This window comes from Pyxicephalus adspersus, chromosome 3 (genome assembly GCF_032062135.1).
Source record: "Pyxicephalus adspersus chromosome 3, UCB_Pads_2.0, whole genome shotgun sequence".
Taxonomy (NCBI): domain Eukaryota; kingdom Metazoa; phylum Chordata; class Amphibia; order Anura; family Pyxicephalidae; genus Pyxicephalus; species Pyxicephalus adspersus.
The window spans coordinates 13386568-13408992 of record NC_092860.1 but is presented as its reverse complement, the minus strand read 5'-3'; the positions used below and the strand labels follow the sequence as shown (position 1 = coordinate 13408992).

Below are 22425 nucleotides of genomic sequence, written 5' to 3'. Positions count from 1 at the left end.
GCAAGCTGCATTTGCCCTTATAAAAAAAAAAATTCACAGGCTATAATGTGTTTGGAAGTTTTTATAAAAAGGCTAATTGGTTGGGGTAACATTCGTTATTTTTCTTTCATGGTGTTACTGGTGCCAGCTGTGTGTTTTAAAGGATCCCCATCAGCTACAAGATTTTTATATTATAGCTACTTTGTGCCCCCTTCCCCATCACTATTATTTAAAAATTCAGTTATACATCTTTCTGCAGTCTTCAGACTGGTCCAATGAAGTGTTTCCTAACCAGGGTTCCTCCAGAGGTTACCAAAAGAACAAAGAACCAAAGGGCCCCTTGAGCAATGAGCGATTTGTGCTTCTCAGGTCAGTTTTCCAGACACCAATGATCTTTTTGGCTATCGTTAAGGATGACAATATTCCCCCTGGCCAACAATGTAAGAGGCATTCTTCTTACTGACCACCCCACTAATATACTGTGAGCTATGGATATAGTAAATATAGAAGGGGTTACCTAAAGAGACAAATATTATTTCAAGGGTTCCCCCATGTTAAAAAGGTGGAGAAACACTGGTCGAATGACATCATGCTTTCCTCTGGCAGTGGTAAAGGGGTTACCCCCGAACAACCCGGAAGTTCTTTAGGACATGTTCCACCAGGAGGGTATTATTTGAGAAGAGACTTAGTTTAGATAAAGGGACAGCACTGATGCACGGGTAAATTCTGCAACCAGAGCTGCCATTTTTATTTTGTACACAGTTGGGCCAATGTCTTATTTTAAAATAATAATTAAAGCAGAGTTGAGATTTAAATTTATTATGTTCTGGCAATCCACTTAAACTGTCACATACAAGTTGCACATGCAATGTTTTAACCTCTTTCACATATGTCGTCTTGTAACCGATGTTTGCAACCCCTTAATTCAAAGCAAGAATATGTTGAAAAATCCCTGCATGCATCAGTAAGTATTTTGGATCTCACAGATATTCATTGTTGCACGCAGAGATCAGGAACCATACAAGTAACCTATATAAAACTAGGCTATGATTGTATCTCACCTGGTGCCCCGCAGTCACAGCACACACTGTTCCCCGGCATCCGTCGAATGTCCTCTATTATGGCTTTAGTGAGATCTTCAATACTGTTCTCCTCACTGGGCCGTGCTTCATGGAATGCCATGTTCAAAGCTTCCTGCTTGCTGTTAGTAAGCACCGAGATCCACCTAAAAATTCATCATTTGTGAAAGAAGAGTTGCAGTCTCAGCCGCGTTATTTTAAATAATACAAAAGTGCCAAATCTACCAATTTGTAAAGTGTACATGTTTATAGTTGGTGAAGCTGAACTCTATGTTAACCGTTAAATACACAATTGAAATAAATATGTATATTATTTATAAAATATATTTTTAAAAATATGCATTACTATAATATAATGTAGAGTAAAGGATTTGTAATGCTGTTTGGCTAGTCCTATAATGCAACCAGATCCTGGACCTACAGCCAAGATTGGTCCCACTTGCCAAGAGTTCCCATGCCGCTTCATGTCTCTGCCACAGTCTGCAGGCTACTGTAATTGCATCCTCTCATTTCTGCTCCCTCTTATTATATTAGTGAAGGAGGCTGGGAAAAGAAACTGTGAGGACAGCAGCCGGCACCCACTGATGCTGGAAGAGACCTGGAAGGCCAAGGAAGAGCTTGCAAGCCAAGAATGCCTTTCATAACTTCCTGGCCCAATCCTCACCTACATATATATCCAAGCCCATAGATATAACGTCAAAAGCTATCGGAATCTCTAATAGACTTAGAATGCTAATGCACTGCTGGTGTATGAGAGATATTCTGATTAGTGAGGGGTTTCTACTTTTAATAGGACACTGGGTTCCACTTTTCCAAAATTTTGAATCAGATAGCATTATTGCAGAATGGGACGGGCAATGTCTCTTCTGCAATAAGCATTCTTACCTGCCTAATTGCTCTGAGAAATTTCCAAAATGTTTAGCTGCACCGGTGCCGTGTGAAAGAATGGGGACAGGTGAGTATAGTGGGGTTTAGTTCGGCTTTACCTTGGGGGTGTTGTGAGCAGACAATTAATGCATCTCTTACTTACGCAACACAGTCCTGTTCATCCTCTGCTAGAAAATGGTATGTTCGATTATCTGGAAGACACAAAACAAAAATGGGATTTATTCCTAATATAATCATCTTGCTAACATAATTCAATAAACTGTAAAGTGCACAAATATATCCTACAAAATTCATCAAAACAAAGTAATAATAAATTCCAAAATAAATGAACTATCAACTAGTAGAGAAGAGTTAGAACCTTATCCCTATCCCCATTACAATTTCCATTTTTTACGTAATGACGTCTACCAATGTCACTGAGGCTCACAGTGATGGGAAATATAAAATCCTAAATTGTCATCAGAAAGGGAATTGATTGGGAATTTTCCAAGCAGGACACGCACTGTGGGGAAATGGTCAGGTGCTACTTAAGCATGCTAAATAATTGTTGCCCAGACAAAATATCCCGATCTTCTTAAGCGAGTGTCTAGAATGTGTTACCGACATTGTGTGGATCGGGGGGGTTCCTGCTCATCCATCCCCCTCTCCAAATAAGTTGAACACTAAAGAGACCCTAGGACTGAAAAGTGATATGTTTTCAGCATTTGTCCATTTCAGTGACATAAATTTGAGATCTGATATAGAAATTATTTTTCTCACTTTGGAGAAACTTTCTGTTATGTCGTTGGATAGGTCAACTAATAACTCCCAGTAGGACACAGGTGGCAAAAAAAATGTCTTCTGGGTTTTTTTTTTATAGAAACAATCAACCTTGCAAAAATGGAGAACAAAGAAATGACAATCTGTTATCTGATCACTACTCCTTTATAAAATGTCCTCAGTGTACTCGCACAAAATGTTTTTTTCTGCATTTCCACTAGAAAAATAAAATTCTCTAGCGTTAAAATATTGATTTGTTGATAGTGATTTGTTGCAGTTCCTAATGCAGCAAACTGGATAAATCATCCGTAGAGTGGCTTTTAATACATTTGTGGATCCTTAATCAGAGGTGGATGAAAGCCAGGAGAACATACGTGATATGAGGTCAAAGCATTTCTTATCTTCTATGTTCGGCTTCACCTGGCACGTCAACAGATTCAATTTGGCCGGCTGGCGGTTTGGCTGAAAGCAATAGAGAGTGACAAACTTACCATATGTTCACTTAAAGATAACCACTTATAAAAACATATGATTCAGTAAAGTGATGGAAAGAGGCAAGACGACGTGAAACGGACGGATCCATTAAAGATTAATTATTGATTGCTGACCATAGACATGATTCTTTGCCTTGCTGAAAATAATTCATGTCCTAATTATAAACTGGCCAATCTATTGGTCATAATAAATAAGGGGCAGTTATTGAGTGTCTGTATAGGACTTCACATTCACTATAATCGAAAAGTAAATATCCAACAAGAAACATGGGAATCCACATCCATGGGAATCCACATCCATGATCCTAATATAAGTAATTTATTTTAAATCCGCCAGCATCTAACAGAAACTAAAAGATCAGTGCTGAATGGACTTTTTAATGTTTTGACTGTGCTGATGTTCTTTTCAGAAGCATTTACCAATTCATTTTAAACAATCCCTGTGACTGTAACTATTAATGACTAATATAATAGCCACAATTTAATAGTCTGGAGTGTTGTATATAGCAAAGTTTGCTAATTTTGCTTTTCAGCAGACTTGTAATGTTGGAACATTGTTTGAGCTTGAATGCAACATCAATTTTTTAGATTAGTAGGGGAAATGCCTAGAGATGCATTGAGGCTGCAATAAAGTAATACAACTAACAGCACTAGGGACTAATAACATAATACCCAACAACATCTGCTGTACTGAAATCAGCCGATTTTTTATTATATACTGTATGTAATGCATTTATTTGGATATTTCTGCTCTGCACCTACAGAAACCTTTGCAGGGGTTTAATGTGAATGAGTATGTGAAGGATACAAGGGACCCTTGTTCTCTGTGGGTAAACAGTGGTCTCATTGCAGAGATCTGATACGCCCTTTATTGAGTTCGACCAATAGCATTGCAAGCTCACTCTTCTTGATGATCGGAGGGCTTTGGCTCTGCGTTTTTCTGACTGAACAGCAACTGGCGGTTCTGGACTTCTGCAGTGAGGCCACTCTATGTGGCTGCCATGGGTAAAAGCTACTTTAAGAACGTCCCCCAAGACATGGTTCACTGGCATGAGGAAGCCGTAACCACACCACAACCTCACCGACAGTCTGAACATAAAAGGGCTTAAAGAGTTCCATGCCCTTGATTGGGTATTCTTGGTGAATTTTCACCGCATTCACTAAACTAAGTGAATTATCTCTTGCAGAATAAAAACTAAACTTTAGTAAAAAAGCCCTATTATATCTATTATGTGACAAAAAAAACTTAAAAAACCACTGTATAGGAAAAAAATGAAAATGTTAAACTTTTACCCACAATTCCCATATTCACACTGGATTCAATTAGAAATAGTATCAATGCATTTAAGGTATTGAACCCAATGTAAAAAAGTAAAGGTTTTGGATAAAAGATGAGTGAATCTTGAGTGAAAACATTTATAAATAGATCCCGGTATGTTCCATAATATGTATGTATAAAGGAAAGAAAGTTGATAAGTTACCGTGCCATGGGCAATGGTCAAGTAACAATTCTTCACTGCGCACTTCCTCTTCTGCCAAACTTTTCTGAGTCTAAAACCAGAAACATATTGTTACTTGTAATCTCATTTAAAGGTGAATAACGCAAATAAATATCAAGATATAAGAGATGTGGGGTTTCTCTTCGTTTAAAATTCCTTTGGTTGTTGCCAACCCTTGGGTTATAATAGAAGAGAACTTGTTCCATATCATAATCAAGAGTGAGTATAGAAGAAACCATGAGGAAGAAGGGTTAAATTATTTACAGTTTACTTGATGTGTTACATACAACAGTAGCCAGCATAGAGTTTATTAGACATAGTTCAAATAGTACACCAATGCGATGTATGCTTCTTTGAATGTTGGAAGGAAGACAAGACCGCAATCTGTATCCCATAAATCAAAATTAGTCTTGGTATCTGACGCGTTTTGCCATAAAGGCCTCCTCAGGTTGAATCAGGTAACAGGTAATGTGTCCAGATGAATCATGGAGGAAGATAAGTGGCTTACACATAATAAAAACTCTGCAGATATTAATAAATGTCTATGCTCCATAAAGATTCTTTTTTGCTTTGTTTGTGATTAGCTCACAGTGAGGATTTTATACAGTAACTGACACCATGCTGCCTAATAATATGTTGTGACAAACATCTGTCCTAGTTGCAATAATTAAAATATGGTACCTGTTCCGACTTACATACAAACTCAACTTAAGAACAAACCTACAGTCCCTATCTCGTATGTAACCCGGGGACCACCTGTAAAGCTTAACTTCTGTTGCCCCTATTTCTGGACCACCTAATTATTTTACCATATATTGTTTCCCCTACTTGGCATTTATTTCCCAATCTTTAATATAGGCTCAGTTTAAATCAGTAAAAATGTAAATAAAATCAGAAGATATTACTAATTGTATGATTACAATACAATAAAGCAAAAGAGGAAGAACCTATACCTTGCAAATAATTTTTTATAGTATATATATATGTGTGTATGTATATATATATATATATATATATATATATATATTTATTTATTTAACCATCAAAGTTTATTTATAATGCAAAGCACCACAATGTAAATATAAAAATCTCATCATAAGCTCAACCTGTAACGTATTCCTGATGCCTTTAATGTCCAAACCTCAACACTAGCTCATCACAATATTTTTCTCATGGTACCTAATGACCGCTGAAGAGTTCTCAAGGAATTACCACCTACTTATCCCAGCATGTTCTTGCACCAGGCTTCCTCCCAGGGGGAAGCAGATGATGAATTTGCATATTGATGTGCACATTTTTCACTTGATTAACATAAGCACTGCTATGGGTATTTAGCATCTCATTTTCACTGATACACTACTGCTAATTACGAGTGATTAACACCATAATTAACTAAGATTAACTCTACATTACTGAAATAATGGTTACAGTGCCTGATGATGTCAGTGAGAAAACTCACCAAGGAGATAGAATGCTTTGTTTGTGTTTGAAAGTTTGTGGTATCTTAAAAACAAATAAACTTTTTTGTTCTGTGACACTTTTTTGGCAAATGGTAAGGGTGGTAATAGAAGCAATGGTTTTCCTGGAGTGGCCTTCACTTTCAAAAGGTTAACAGCAATGGGAACTCCTTTACTGTTTTATGGAGGGAGAATTGCCTTAAAATAAATGAAATTCTTACTTGAATAACAATAAAGCCCAACTAAAAATAAATATGAACAAGGCACATTCTTAATGCAATCACGTTGAATAATATAATTATAAGTGTAAAAAGTGTTATAGTAATGTAATTTATAAGTACTATCCTTGGAACTGAACTTTCTAAATTCAAAGCCCCCATTGCGTAGCTTTGCTTGGCTAAAGTTGTGCCCCCTACTACACACCATGAACCTCTCCTGTCTTTTAGTCTCCAGCTAACAGGTTAAGGTCATACAATTGCTCATCACATACTTGTGAAATCTATTGTCCTTTCTATTTTAGGTATCACATCTGGTTGACCTGCCCATCAGCTAAATTCAGATATGAAAGGAAAAAGGATGTAGTGCAGTGTGCAAACAATACCAGCTCACAAATTATACAGGAGGTGTCTTCCAGCTTGCTTTATACAATGCTCACTTACTTACTGATTACTATTAGAATTTGTCTTGTTCAACTTTGGGTTTAGTTGGGCTTATTGATGTTAAAGCACTTTTTATATTTTTGATTTGAATAAAATATTGTTTATCTTTTATTTAGCCTCAGTTACATTTAAGCACTGTTGATTACCCACATCTTTGTATTTCAATATAAAATTTAATAAAAAAAAAAAAAGAATATGTTTTCTTAGAAGAGGGGAGGGTAACAAAGTTAGTGCATAATAGACAATACAAATAAAACATTTCAAAATGACAAATGTGGGGAGGGAAACATACATATTTAACACAAAATAACAAGAAATTAATACATACAAAGAAGGATAAAAGGGAAGAAACCCATATGATAATGTTACCAAGATGTCAAATAGATAACCCAGAGTTCCAAGATATGATCAAATTTAAGCAGGTTATGTTTGGGGTGTATGTAAGCTTATCATTAGTCATAATCCAGTTACGTTTTGGTGTTAGGGCATTCAAGGTCAGCATTGGAGTTCTCCAAGGCTAAGCAGCACCTGCAGCTTTGAATCTGCTTCCTGATAGTAAGGACAGTACAACATGACTGTACAATGTAAATTTTATGGAAAATTTTAGCTGCTAATGGGAAAGTATTTAGATGGGGTGACATCACAAGAACACAACTGGAAGACCAAGCAAGAATGATGCCAACCTATAAAAACAACACAGCTGGGAGACCAAGCTTGAGCATTCCACCATATACCAAGAAAACAACTGATCAAGCCAGAACAATGCACACCTATAACAGCAACACACTAGGAGACCAAACCAGAGCATTGACAATCTATACCAAGAGCACAACTAGGAGACTAAGCAAGAACATTGTCAACCTATAACAAGAGCACAAGCAAGGGACCAAGACAAAACTTTGCCAACCTATAACAGCAGCACAAGCAAGAGACAAAACCAGAACATTGCCAACCTACACCAGCAGCACAAGCAAGAGACCAAACCAGAACATTGCCAACCTATACCAGGAGCACAAGCAGGAGACCAAGGCAGAACATTGCCAACCTATACCAGGAGCACAAGCAAGAGACCAAACCAGAACATTGCCCACCTATAACAGGAGCACAAGCAAGAGTCCAAACCAGAACATTGCCAACCTATAACAGCAGCACAAGCAATAGACTACCCAGGAACATTGCCAAGCTATAACAGGAGCACAAGCAAGAGACCAAGCCAGAACATTTCCACTCTACAACAGGAGCACAACTGGGAGACCAGGCCTGAAGATTACCAACCTATAACAGAAGCACAACTAGAAGACCAAACCAGAACATTGCCAACCTATAACAGGAGCACAAATAGGAGACCAAGCCATAACATCGACACCCTATAATTTGAGCACATTTGGTGGGCCAAGCCCAACCATCTCCACCCTACAACAGGAGCACAACTACGAGACCAAGCCTGAAACTTGCCACCATACAACAGGAGCACAACTGGGAGATGAAATCAGAATATTTCCACGCTATAACAAGAGCACAACGGGAACCAAGCCAGAACAATGCCACTCCATAACAAACACAGCTGGGAGACCAGGTCAGAGCATTGACACTCTGTAAATGGAAATTACTGAACAAGGACCTTTATGGTCATATCACAAATCGTATTTTAATACAAGCTGCAGCTTTGAAAACTATTTTTGAAATTACATTAACATGTTAAGATATGTATACCATTTAAGTGCTTGGGTTTCCATATATTTCAAACCTCCTTTACATGTTGAGGTCATACAAGATAGCCAGTTTAAGAACTACAGCATGTACATGGTTCATGCAATGCCTTCTATTACCTGCTCTGGATGGATGCATTTTGCATGATTAGTTTACACACATGATGCAGGTTATTTCATTCTACGGTACATAAACAATGACGTACCCATCACTCTTTTTGTACAGGAAGCCGTGCTTTTCTGTGCCATACTGCATGTTTCCTTGTAATTGGTGCATACTGTACACCAGCTGCTTACTGATGGAATCCTGTAGGGAAAAAACACAATTGTTAAAATGCCAAGAACACAGTGAAAGCAACTCTTTAGTTATATGAATTAACTGGTCACAATATGGCTAAATTTTTAATGCCAAGGCTGCCCAACCATCATGTTAACCAACATGTCCATTGATATCCTACAAATGTTGTATGTGTGGGTATAGATTGTTGGTTGGGGGTTCAAGGCTGATGTACATTAGTACTGTTTAAAAAAAACATGTAGAATAAGTGAACAAGTAGAATGTGAAGACTGCCAAATTATGCCTTTAAATATCTTTAAATTGCTGTGATAGTTCCGCAGTGCTGAGTGGGCTTGGCTTTGGCTAAAAGCTAATGGAATTGGAGTAGGCCAAAATGGCTAGATGATGGGGCCAAACCCGGTCACATCACTAATAATGCATGTTACTTTGCTTAACCTACTGGTTAAGTTACCATGTGGTAGCAAAATTGAAAATATTTAAAAAAATGAATACTCCTTTAGACTCTGGCAGCATAAACTGGATGAATTAGAGAACTTCAGTCCAATTAAGAATTGCATATCTTTTTATTAGCATATGCAGTATTTGAAGTCTAGAGCCCTTTTATCAAATCAAATGAGAGATTATATTACTCTAATATTGACATTTCTCCTTAAAACTGGATAAAAAAAAAGCTTTGCTAACCAGTGAGAAGATCAACAAAGGCCCAAAACCACAGAAAGGGAGTTTCCAGGGTCATACAAACATCAGAGCAGGTGTAGCAATTGTTGTTGTTGTTCCTACATAGGCAAGGTTCCCATTTTATTGCTTTAATATACATCACACAGAATCTGATGTAACATTCTATAAAAAATAGCAGGAGTTTGAAAATTCCCCTGGGCGCACCAAACAAAGGTCGAAGTGGTGGATCAGTTGTAAATTGTTTCTTATGTTGGGGGTCATTGATGAATTCTCCCTTTACAATGGTACCCAGTGGTGCCCCGTTATGTGGGTGGTTACAGGTTAAGTGCCACTTTACATCATTGGTTGATAATAATGTGCCCAATCACATAAATGAAGAACTTCTTTATGTCAGCCGCCAATGGTAAAGTGTCTCTGTATTCTAAAGGTCATTAGTTAGGTTACCCTTTTGATAAAGGTCAATGGAACACAATAGTGTTCCATTGACCTTTATCAAAAGGGGTTATTGAACAACAATTGTATTTAATGGTGAAGTTAAAGCACACATTCAAGTTGGGGCTCAGTTCAATGATTGGCACAATTGGTGCTCAGGTGAAAGTTTCTATGTCCTGTGCTGGAGCTTTGACTCTGCCAAGAAATGTTGCCATTGGAACTACAAAGGCATTGTGGAAAGGATCACGTTACCATATGGTGCCTGCAAGTAAACTGGTTGAAGTGAGCCCAGGTAGCAGGAGATGTGGGGCATGTGCCACTGATGCAGGGGTTTTAGGGGACTCTCTCACAACATTTTGGAAATATTACCTGAATAACAAAACTTCAAAGCACTGATGTTTCACTAGCTCAACAAGAGAAGACAAATGTACTCACATCCGAGAACCATAAATCCAGGTTGCAATATCTGGCACATTACCCACGAGGGTCGTTGTATATATGGCAGGTTGCAATAATAACTGATTATGGGTCATTGTAGGACACCCTTTGCATAGGAACATTTGTGAAAACTACTGTCAAAGTAGACCTTGATGTCACCTAGCATCCAAATCCTAACCATGGGACATACATACAGAATAAATGCTCAGATGTAGTGACAAACAGGACCCAAAAATAGAAGCAAGACTCTAAGCAGTGTGAAATCTGTTAACAGACATCTGCTGTTTAACACCTAACATACTTGCAAGCCTCCCTCTACAACTTGACTTTGACTGATGATGAACCTTCACTTTTCCTAGCACCAGACCACCTCGCACTTCATAATTAATCTTTCAGTCCCATTCACTGCAGCAACTTGAAAAGAGGTCCCTCCTATTTACAAAATGAGTTAACAAGCACATTAGATAACCTGTTAATATATCCTTTTCATAAAGACCTTGTAGAGTAATTACTTTTCTGCCATGCAGATTTTAATTAGCGGAAGAATAATTTGTACCAATTATGTATTTGTCAAAAGAAGTTGGTATATCAGCACCTAAACATTCAAAAGAGTGATTACAGCCTCATATTTAAAAAAGAACCGCAGAGAAAAGAATGAAGCAAAAACAGGCTCTGCGAATATTCTATTGTGCCAGTTTTTTTGTTTTTGGGTAAAAAATGAATGGGTCCTTTGGAGGAAAAATTAATGCTCTACAAGATTCAAGGCTTACTGCACCATTTAGCTTCTGTGAAAGCTTTGCACATGATGTAATTGAAGGGAGGGGGCATGTCCAAATCATAGATTTAAGAGATCTATATATTGACCACAAACTAATTTTTTACAATATTTGTATCTATTTATTTTATGGGAACATCATTGCTTTTTGAAGTTGGTAGCCACATATATATTTACTATATATGATGCAAATTATAAAACTTATAGAACGTTAAAATACATTTCATAGCTGCATGCTTTCCTCTGTATTTTGATTGTTACTTGGAATTGGCCAGTTACTTTATTGTAGGATCTTGTAACAGTATTGTAGCGGTAGGGTCTCTTTCAGGTGTGTGGTATAGGGCAGTCAACCACCATGTCTGTTGTGCAGTTGAAGGATTTATAGACCATCTCCAATCCTCTAGCAACAACTGCAACACAACCACGTTCAACTGCAGCTCACTGAAGTTGAAATAAATCCCAATTAAATAAAAAAAAAGTGGATTGGCCCTTCAGTGGCAAGCAGAAGCTATCTGATACATCCAAGAACCGTGTTGCAAACCACCATTTGCTAGAAATAATAAAATAAAATACCCAAAATAATAGGTGCAGTTGGGAGCGTGGTTGAGCATTTAGTCTGAAATTAGCCTAAGGTCCATGTCAGATGATCCTGACACTGGCTAGAACTTGGCAGAAGCAGGGTTGCTGACAGCCCATTTACCATTTGCAATGGAGTCACTTCCCTGCTAGCCAAATCTTGCTAATGAATGAAAGTCAGGATGTTCTGGGTCAGCAAAAAACTATTATATCAGGGTATGGGGAAACCTTTTCTTCTTTTTTGGCGTTTCTGGCAACACATTGGCCCAAATGACATGGCTCTAGCAGTTAGTTTTGCAAGCAAAGGGTGCTAAAGGAAGGGGGAGTAATTAAAGTGATCCATGAAAGTTTCTTCTGAATTAGATAAAGAGGTTACGATTTTGCATGACTTAGCTATTGTAAGGGAACAGATTTTTATTAAGAAATTATTCTTATTAAGCCTTGAAGTCTGCATGTCCCATTCACTCCCTAACTGATGCTGGCCTTTTTTGTCAACCTGTACTTTGAACCTAGCAGGGAACAGGAATATTTACTGGAAAAAAAACACTTAATAAATCTTATTTAAGATAATAAAATTAGTTTTTAACCCATAAAAATATTATGGTGGAATACACAAAACTCTATTTCCCCGTACAGAGTGCTCAATACTAGGCCAAACTTGTTGAGCTCTGAGCTGGTTTTGACTGTCAAAACTTTTCAGAAAGTTGATGCTTAGTGATCGTAGTCCTCAGCTCATTACAGCCAATAAGAACAAGGTCTTTATGAAATCTCAGCCCTAATCTTAGTCTGAGAAAGAGTAGCAAGAACCGCCATAAGACATAGGGGGTGAAACACTTGCCTACAAGTCCAGCTCAACATGCATGACTTCACATTCCTCCCACGGTTTTCTATAGCTTTCAGCTTCCCAATTAAAAATGACAAGCTGAGGATTGCTAATCACTACATATACCACAGTTCCATAAAAATGCCATAACTTGTCCATAAGTTCCATAAAAATACCATAACTTCTTTGTATTGTGTAAACACATTCAATTATATATTTATTTAACATCTTCTAGAGATGCCCAAGCTGATTTGTCACATCAAATGAAGAACAATGGACTTGGGATAATCTTACAGACACACAAACCCAATATTGTAACCACATTGGCCAAAAGCTCAAAAAAACATCCAGCTTATTTCTGCGTTTTGAAGAAGGTTATTGAGTGTTTTATTTTTCTGTAAATACGTGGAGCTTTAGGAAAATGTCAGGGGCTGATATTTACAAAAGAAGCAGGAGGAAGAGGAAAAATGAAATAAAAATCGATTAACTTACTCTTCTGAACTTTGGAAAGCAAAGAGGGAGAAGAAGGACACAGAATATTAGAAGAGAAATGGCATCGTATTAACCATCTCAGTAGTACGAATGTTTTAACATATACATTATGCGGTATATTAACAGTGAATACTCAACAGTTATAAAGACTGGAATTTGTACCAAAAAACAACAATGTGGTCACCCAAAAATGTTTTTTTTTTTTTGTAGCTGGACATATATTTACTTTATATCTTTTCTTCATTCCAGTGCTCCAGTGCCGTAACCTTTTTCAGACTATTTAGCATTTAACACCTCTGTGGTTGTCCGATACTACAATTACATTTTGCAGTTTCATTCTTTGACCCCCACGTCACCCCAGGACAGAGCAGCAATTTAGGGTTTTTTACAATAAAAAAGGAGGTAACCACAGCATTGGGGATAAAGGAATCCAACACTTCTATAAGTGTTGAATAATGGAAAGTCTATGGCACTTGAACCTAGAGAACACACAGGCTGATGGGCAGGTTACTACAATACCCTATCTTTTAAAGCAGGGGTGTCAAACTCAAATACACAGAGGGCCAAAATTAAAAACTTAGACAAAGTCGCAGGCCAACCTTGAAATTTATTTAAAAAATGGAAGAAAATGTCCCTTCTCATTAGATATAAACCCTTTTCATATGGAAACAAAGAGGTTTTGCTTCACATTCAATCTGGAACAAGCTTATAATAGAGAAAGAGGAATAAACATGTTTTTTTTTTTTTTTTTAAGAAAGACGTCTTTCTCTATTTGTAGACTTCTGAGTTAAATTTCAATGGTAACTTTTTTGCAGAGGGTAACAATAATAATTACAATATTCTTCTATGAAAATCCAACCATTCAAGTCCATGCCTTGGAGTAGCAAGGAAAAGTACAGCTGAGGGAGAGTGCTGGAAATGCCATAGGGGCCAATGCGGAGCTAAATCTTATGAGTGGGCCGCCACTGAAACTCCCTCTTCATTGAAATAGCGCCGCTACTAAAATTCCGGGCATTATTTGCGTCTATAAAACAGTCCAATGCGGGGCCACAGAAAGGCAGAGAGCCCACTGGTCTATAGACGTGAGTGATGCCGGGAATTGTAGTAGCGGCGCTATTTTAATGCAGCGGCGGGTCAGCTGCAGTTCATATTTAGGATTCCTTTAGGGGACAAAAAAAAAGGACGTTGGTGGCCAGATTTGGCCCCCGGGTCAGAGTTTGCCACCCCTGTTTTAAAGGGACCTGCTAATAGAGGTTTGGTTGGTTGATGTCATCAAGTGCGAGCAGTAAAGCAAAGAGTAAAATGTCTGGGAATGTACAGCAACCCTAGTTCAGTTTATTAAAACCAAATGGCTTATTTTTCACTTTGGGTTGAGTCGAAGAATTAGAACCTATGGCAGTTTCTCATTACCGGCGTCGACCCCATTGGGGAGATTTGTCTTTACTGCCTGCCACAATATTAGTTCAACAGGAATTAAAAAAAATAGGATGTTTTTGGTTGCTTTAACCATTTTTAGCAAAAAGTTTTCTATCAACTGTTACTGAAGGGGATCTACCTAATGGCAACCTAGCGAGGAATAAATGGCTTCTCTAATCCTAACCTTCTCCATCCAAAACAATTTTTAGCATTTTGTTTTATGCCTTACTAAATAAGCATAAATGAATAAAACTGTATCAACTGTAATATAGACACAATGGGCCTGATTTATTAAAGCTCCCCAATACTGGAGCAGATAGACTATCATGGGAAAACCTGGGTGATCAAGCAAACCCTGAAAATGGATCTGTTCCAGGACTGCAAACATTTGCCAACTGATAGCAAATGATTTTTAAGAAATCCATTTCAGGTTTGCTGGATCACCAAGGTTATCCTATGATAGTCTATCTCTTCCAGTCTTGAAAAGCTTTAATAAATCAGGCCCAAACATTGGTTATTGCCAATGGTATATTGACATGGTATACTCAATCACAGCACAGAATGCATATTAACAATAATAAGGGGGTGATTATTAGCCACCAAGGATTCAGCTAGTAGTAGTTATATATATTCATACTGACTTTTTGTAATATCCCATGGCCCAAGGAAGGCTGCAACAAATTCATTATATGTTATCAAAGGTATCATTTGCTGTCAAATTTCCAGAGCAGAGATGATAAAAGAGCATTATATGTGTTATATATGTGTGTAAAAAATCTGCTCACCCTTTTTTTGACTTTTAGGCTTAGTTCTGTTTAAATGTATAGGAAAGCTGCTAAATCCTGAGCGTTCTGAACACCTGATGCAGACTTTCTGGAACCATGGGATATTAACATACAGCCTTTCACACCTCCTATTATGTTTTTTTGACAATCAACATCTATCTCTGCACATTTCATGGTAATTGGATTAAGGAGAATGAGTTCCCTTGTGTGGCTATAAATGCTGGAGTACGTTCCTGACACTCATTAGAACTGAAGAAGCGGTTTGAATAACCTGCAAGACATCTTCAATATTACTGAGTACTCTGATCTAGTTAAATGTGACTAAAAAATAATAGCTGTGCTATGACCTGCATTACGGAATTTATTCACAGACAACCACAAGAGGTTGTTTTAGACGTTGGCTATGGACCGTCGTGGCTTTTAAATGTATTAAACTAATAAGAGAACCAATTATTGTTATATTACCCAGTAGTCATTTCCTATCACAACACAATGCCACAACAAAGAAAGGGGGACTTTTCAGGCATTTGATTACAATACACTAAACTTAATTATAAAAGGCCAGCAACATTTTATGAAATCGTTTCTTTAAGATACAAAACAATTAAAAATCAACAGATGACAGGGCTATCCATCTCATTTTGAACTCAACGCGTTACGCAGACAATAATCTCTGCTTCCTCAGGAGTTTTAATGATCCATAACACTAATTTAATACTCCTGAGGAAACGTTCATTATTTCCAGTGAAATTAGTTCAAAATGAGACAGAAAGCCCTTTCATTTGATGATTTTTGTTTTGTATCTTTTAAAGAATTGTTTTAAAAAAATTGGCTGGCATTTTATAATTATTTTTGTGTATAATTAGAGAACCAAATTGTTTCAATACCTCTATAGCAGCAGTCTCCAACCTCTGGTCCGTGAGAAAATTTTGGTGGTTCGCGGCTCTGGCCGGTGCACCCCCCAGTGAGGTCAGGAGAAGGACCCCACTGGGGGAGCACACCGTCCAGAGAAGCGGACTATGTCCCCCGTACGAATCGCAGGCTCAGGGCCGGTTGTGTCTCTCCTATTGCAGGCTTAGACCTGTGATGGGAGAGTGGGCGAGTTCTGGCATCATAACGTCACTCTGGGGGAAGAGACACATGGCTCACCGCGCATGTGCAGTCCGGAGCCCTAAAGTTTAGTGGTCCGCGGGTCCGAAAAGTTTGGCGACCACTGCTCCATAGGATTTGGTGGTGTAGTTTGGCACGTTTAGTGTACCAGGGCTGAGGCAATCCAGATGACCACAACAGCAGTGCCATCCTCCAGAAATATATTTAATATTACATGCCATATCTGTAAATTCATGATTTTGTTTTACTGAAACGGAAAAAGTAAGTGATTGATATTCCTTGCCATTGCACCCATGTACATTTCTGTATTCACGCTGGGATTTGAAACAAAATTCTCTTCTAGCTTGCCATGAAATATATACTCAAGAGAAACATATCTGTTTCTTGCCTTCCTTCTTGTCATCTCATGGAGAGATGACAACACTCCTTGCTTGCTTAATAAGGTGAAAAAAATGGAATAAAGGAATCAGAAATATTAGTCTGAGTTCCTACACACTTATATCACCCGCCCATGCTACTTGGCTGATAGATCTGCAGTTCAGCTGCTTGTCTATGAATTCTATAATACAGCTAGGGCATTGCATCTGACATATGTATTGCTTGGTAATACAGACTTAAGAATTAACATATTAAAGAGAAATTCCAAGGCAATCAGTGAGCTATTGGTGCTATCACATAAACACACAGCTGCACAGAAATTATGAACTTTACTCATTTTACAAATGCATAAGATGTGTATAACTAATTGCAGACAGATTTTCACAAACCTTCCAACTTGGTCAGTAGAAAGGCAGAGGTAGTGTAATTCCTAAAGCCTGTGCTGTTCTAAATGAAGGAATATTACTCTGTCATTGCTAAAATCTCCTTTCCTTTTTTTTGCAATGACACTCACCTTTAGGTCAGGTTCCAACTTGGTTTGGAAACGAGAAATTCTGCACTGTTACCAGTAGCCGCCTCCTTGCCCACTGCTCCGTCACTGGCACCGCATCTCTCATTCTTAGAGAACCAGCATCTGCACATTTGACAGCTGGTGGCAGTGAATGGTACCGGTACCCCATTCATTTTCTATAGGACTGCTGTCTGGAGAACCTACATATAGGGTCTGATTTATTAAAGATCTTCAAGACCGGAGAAGATAGACAATCAAAAGTGAACCTGGGTAATTCTACAAACTCGTAATGGATCTGGTCCAACATATAAAGCATTTGCAACCTAGTAGAGGCTGATTTTTAGGAAATCCATTCTAGGTTTGCTGAATTACCCCGGTTCACTCATGATACCCCTATCTTCTCCAGTCTTTATTAAACCGGGCCCATAGTGTCTTCCCAGATGCAGCAGGCAGGAGGAAGCTGTAACCTCACCACAACCTCATGGCCACTCTGAACATAGCTTTAAGAATATTACACATGGAAGTGACCAACATTTGTTGATGAGAAATCTGCTATATTGTGCACAGTGACAGCAGAATAACACCTAGAGGTCTACTTATAAAAGAGTAAATCTGACATTCAGTAACATTCACTGGTGGAGAATCAAACAGTGCCATATGAAATGCATGGACCTGGAAGATTCTCCATTATAGAATGATCATAGATCAATGTCACTGCTTTATAAGTTAATAAACTTGTCCTTAGTTTTAAGCAATGGTTACCAATACAAAAATTAGTCAAACCTGCATTAGAATTAGTCCGCTTCTATTACTGTACATGAAAATTATAGTGATATGATTCTTATAGTGGCTATATTAAGCATGCAGACCTGAAATTCACCACAGAAATTTCTTTTATTAAAATGCCAAGAAATATATGAAAATGGCAGGTAGTTTTAAGGTCAAAATCACCTGAATACAATATAAAGTGCATCTGGAAAAAGATGTCCAATGTCTGACGATTAGTTCTTTTAGTGGAGCAGCCCCAGCCTGTTGTAGAAAAACTTGCCAGCATGCTATGGAGTGGAACCCTTGTTCTCTGTGTGAAAGCAGCGGGCTGTCCGCAGAGGTCATATTGCTCTGCAATCAGCAAAGCTCATGTTCCCCATTGACTGGAATACATACACAGCTATGAGGTCTGTGGGACCTCTGCAGGTCGACCACTAATTCCATAGAGAAATGTGTCGAATTCTGCAGCATGCAGGCAGGGGATGAGCTTTTCTACCATAGGCTGTGGCTACTTTTACACATATTTTGTTCATATGAATCTGAATTGCATGTAATGCAATTAATGTAAGAAAACTAAAAGTTTAATTGTGTCTTAACTCATAAGCAATTGCCAAATACAAACAGTGAACAATGTATGTCAGCACTAGGCCCTGATTTATTAAAGCTCTCAAAAAGGCTAGAGAGGGTACACTTCCATCAGTGAAGCTGGGTGATCCAGCAAACCTGGAATGGATCTGGTCCAGGATTTGCTAAGAAATAGCAAGTGACTTAGGAAATCCATTCCAGGTTTGCTGGATCACCCAGCTTCACTGATAAAAGTGTATCCTCTCCAGCCATAGTCACCAGGAGTACACATCAGAAAAAGTTGTCACCCTTTGCCTAAACAAGGACCTTTAAGGTAGGATCACCAGTTATTATTTTATTAAAAGCATGTTGATCATAGTAGGTGGGTTTAGATTTTTACTTTTACTTATGCCAATCAATATAAGGTCTGAAGAAACAAATTCCAATGAACAGACAGTCTTAATGTAGGACAATGTGAAATGTACGAAGAAGGGTTTTGGGTTAGAAGGAAGCACAGGATGGTCTTTACCTCTTTGGGTTCCACTTGTAGAGTCGGCTTGAGCAGATCCCGTACGGAGCACAGCTGCTTCTTCTCCTCCTCCTGTCTCGCCTTGATCTGACATTCACACACAGTGAACAGTGTTAGAGGGAAATGCACTCCATGTGTAGGGGGGGTCATTATTATTTTTTAATAATCTTGCTATGATGGGTGCAGTACTCCCCCAGGACTAAAGCATGTCAACTGCCCCAGAAACACCCAAATCACCAACATTTTTCCAGAAACAAAAGACAAAATTGTATTTTCCTGTTCACATTGATCATAAACAGCATACACATCACTAGTTAAAAGGAGTGAAAAACTTTTCTTTAACTTCAACTTCTTCCTATCTGTCCTTGTCTGCCTTCAGAGCTCAGCAGATTTTTCTGCTGTTTTTCCTAATTGGTGGCCATGTGAACTCACTCGCTCTTCTTTCTTTTTGTTACATAAAGCAAAATGTTTATCTGAACCTGCAGTACATTTTGCAATATCAAAAATTGGAAGTTCTCCAAAAATATATATTAGGAAATGGATTGAAGGAAAGGTGTGAAAAGCAAAATGATATAAGAAATGCTTATTTGTCATAATCATGTTTAATTCTATCTCCTAAAAGCAATGCTTCGTCCATGAAGGAAAAAGTAAAAATTTTTTTTAAGCTTGACTTTTGTATCCCCCAATTCCCTCTGCGCTTTTTTTTTAACATGACTTTGATTCTTTGGGGACACTTTCTTTTTGGGGTGGATGGTCCAGGTTTGATAAGGAGCAGTGCTGATGTGATGTGATGAACAGCGGTAGTTCCAGATTGACCATGGCAGACCAATGATGACATTGGGGGAATGCAGTACTCATTTTAGTAATGCACCCAAGACAAGCATAACTCGGGCAAGAATCATGTGACATGTCATAGTTTTAGAATACAGAGTAGTTGATGATGAAATTATTAAATTTGTTCTCCCTGCAGCTTACATTTTTTAAAAATACTGACTTACCATACCTTCTTTCACATGTGCCTTTGTGTACAGTGGTCTGCTTGGTAGAAGCAGGGTTTTGGCTATTGGTTTGCTGACTGGTGGGGTAATATTCTACATGCAGCATAACAGGTGTGGTAAGAACACATATACAGAATTATTGGTGCACAAGCAGGGAGATTCTTGCATTACAGATCCTCATGCACAGCTTCCACTCCAGGAAGGAGAACAGTGAGTAAAAAAGTATTGACATCACCAAATCTCACTTAAAATTTCATATGACTTGTAGTGAAAGACAGGGGTGTCTTACATTAATCTAATACTGCAGATTTACTGCTATGAGACTCAAGGCGTGACGTTCTTGGACAAAAGCAGTGCACTGTTATTGGTGAAATTCAAAAAAGGCCAAAGGGGTATATTTTTCGGATATTGTTTGGGCACAATTAGCATTTTTAGATGCTTACTATACAAAGGCAAATCTTTTGAGCTCAAGTCTACTAATCGATGCTTGTTACATTTTTTTAAAAATAATATTGCTATTACAATATATGTCCTCTGTGAAAATACTGAATCATTTCCCATTAAGGTGAAATTGAAGCACAACTATTCATCTTCACACTGCTCACATGTATATTAGGATTCAGACCTTTCCCCACACGTACAGTAATCAGAAATGTCTGCAGACGGTATGGGGTGTCTGACATCCAGGAAACATCTTGGCTGTATAGTCACACACTAGGATGATCCATCAGCCGGATGTTGTACAGACCTCACATTCACCTGCGGCAGTCTGTCTCCGGACAGCCTCGGGGGACCGGGGAGTGAGAGGAGCCAGCTAATTACAGGATGCAAAGGATGGATGGTGTGGTTTCAGGATTCTGCTCAATGGCTGAGCACATTTTGCATTTTAGAATACAGTGTCTGAGGTTTAATTACTAACAGAAATACATCTCAGTGAGAGTTCTCTTCCAACAAGTCTGTTTGCCCAAAAAGCAGCACAATATGGGCTTATGCAATATATATGGTACACACCTATACAGACCCCATGTCCCTATCAATAATAAAATCATGTTCAGTTTTTAATTTATTTTATAAATGTCTTCTAATTGAGCAATTTTGTTGTTTGACAATGCTCCTCCGCATCCTTACACACCAGTAGTGTTGTCACCTTTCTATGCTGTGGACCAATGACAGCCATGCACACTGGATGCATGATTGATGCACTGGTCATTTAATTTTTTGTTTTTTACTACCCAATAGCTTTTGTCACATATTGTGTCCATCAAAGGAAACCGGGCACATAAAAATACAAAGGACAGTATAAATAGGCATCCTATACAAAACAGTATGCTAAGGCATCATCAGTGTTCTCCCAAGCCCATTTTAGCTGGACACACCATCTGGCACTTTTTAGTAACCACCCACCTGTTTTTGGTTACTGAAAAGTTGGGTCACAATACGGGGGGGCACCCACCTACAGCTTTTTCACATCCAGCTTAAACAAATTTCTGGGGAGAATACTGATCATTGTTGTTTTATGTCTGCATTGTTTTATGTCTACTTTAGTCTGATAATTCTTCCAGATGTGTAACTAGATGTGTCCAAGCTTTTTAGCATCCTATATAGTTGTCAGGACTGCAATTCCCCAAGCCAAAAGAAGATTTATTCAGTACCCTTCAGGAACTGGCATTTGAGATTCCTCCATAGCAACACCTAACCTCTTAGCGATAGGTGTGTGTATTGTTATTCACTTGTATTCTCCACTTGTCAAAACAGAAATGTCAGGCTGTAAAGCCCCCAAGCCCCCATGGAAGCTCAGATGTCTCATGTCTAATCTTTAATAATAAATACCATAATTTAAGTAAATAGGTGCTATAAAATATACCTCTCAAAATGCCAACCTGAAATAAAGGACAAAAGATTTGCCATGTTATAAGAAAAACTTCTAGAATAGCTAATTTTGTTTAAGCAGTGCCCTAACAGTACGAGAACATCCAAAGAACTGATTCTTCCGGTTGCTATTCTCACCAGACCTGGAGTGAGATTTTGTAGATGTCACTAGAATCCTGTGTGCTCCGGAGGATTTTGCTGGAAGGTGGCTGTACCTGAGGACATGCAGTGCAAGCATCCCACTGCTTATTCTTCATTCATTCTGTAGCTATGTGCTTTCTTCTTAATGATCATTACACCTGCAGATATCAGTGGCAGGGGTCTCTGATTTGAGGAAGCATATTCATGCCTCTCTAATCAGCATGGCAGGGGGTAAAGGATTTGCTGCAAGGAGACTAAAAACATTTACTTTGCTCGCAGACCAATACTGATGACTAGCTCTAGGCCTACACAGCTTTCACA

The 22425-nt window shown here is 38.3% G+C and overlaps 1 protein-coding gene across 2 annotated transcripts in view; it reads right to left on the bottom strand.

The window, feature by feature from the left end:
- Positions 1–22425, bottom strand: part of LOC140325678 (arf-GAP with SH3 domain, ANK repeat and PH domain-containing protein 1-like) — a 121924-nt gene that overhangs the window by 24177 nt on the left and 75322 nt on the right. For both annotated transcript variants that reach the window (XM_072403648.1, XM_072403647.1), the window contains exons 9-14: positions 19097–19183; positions 8730–8830; positions 4681–4750; positions 3080–3167; positions 2089–2137; positions 1041–1204 (exon numbers count right to left, since the gene is read on the bottom strand). In XM_072403648.1, the coding sequence (XP_072259749.1) occupies positions 1041–1204; positions 2089–2137; positions 3080–3167; positions 4681–4750; positions 8730–8830; positions 19097–19183 (559 nt within the window). The remainder of the gene's footprint in view (positions 1–1040; positions 1205–2088; positions 2138–3079; positions 3168–4680; positions 4751–8729; positions 8831–19096; positions 19184–22425) is intronic.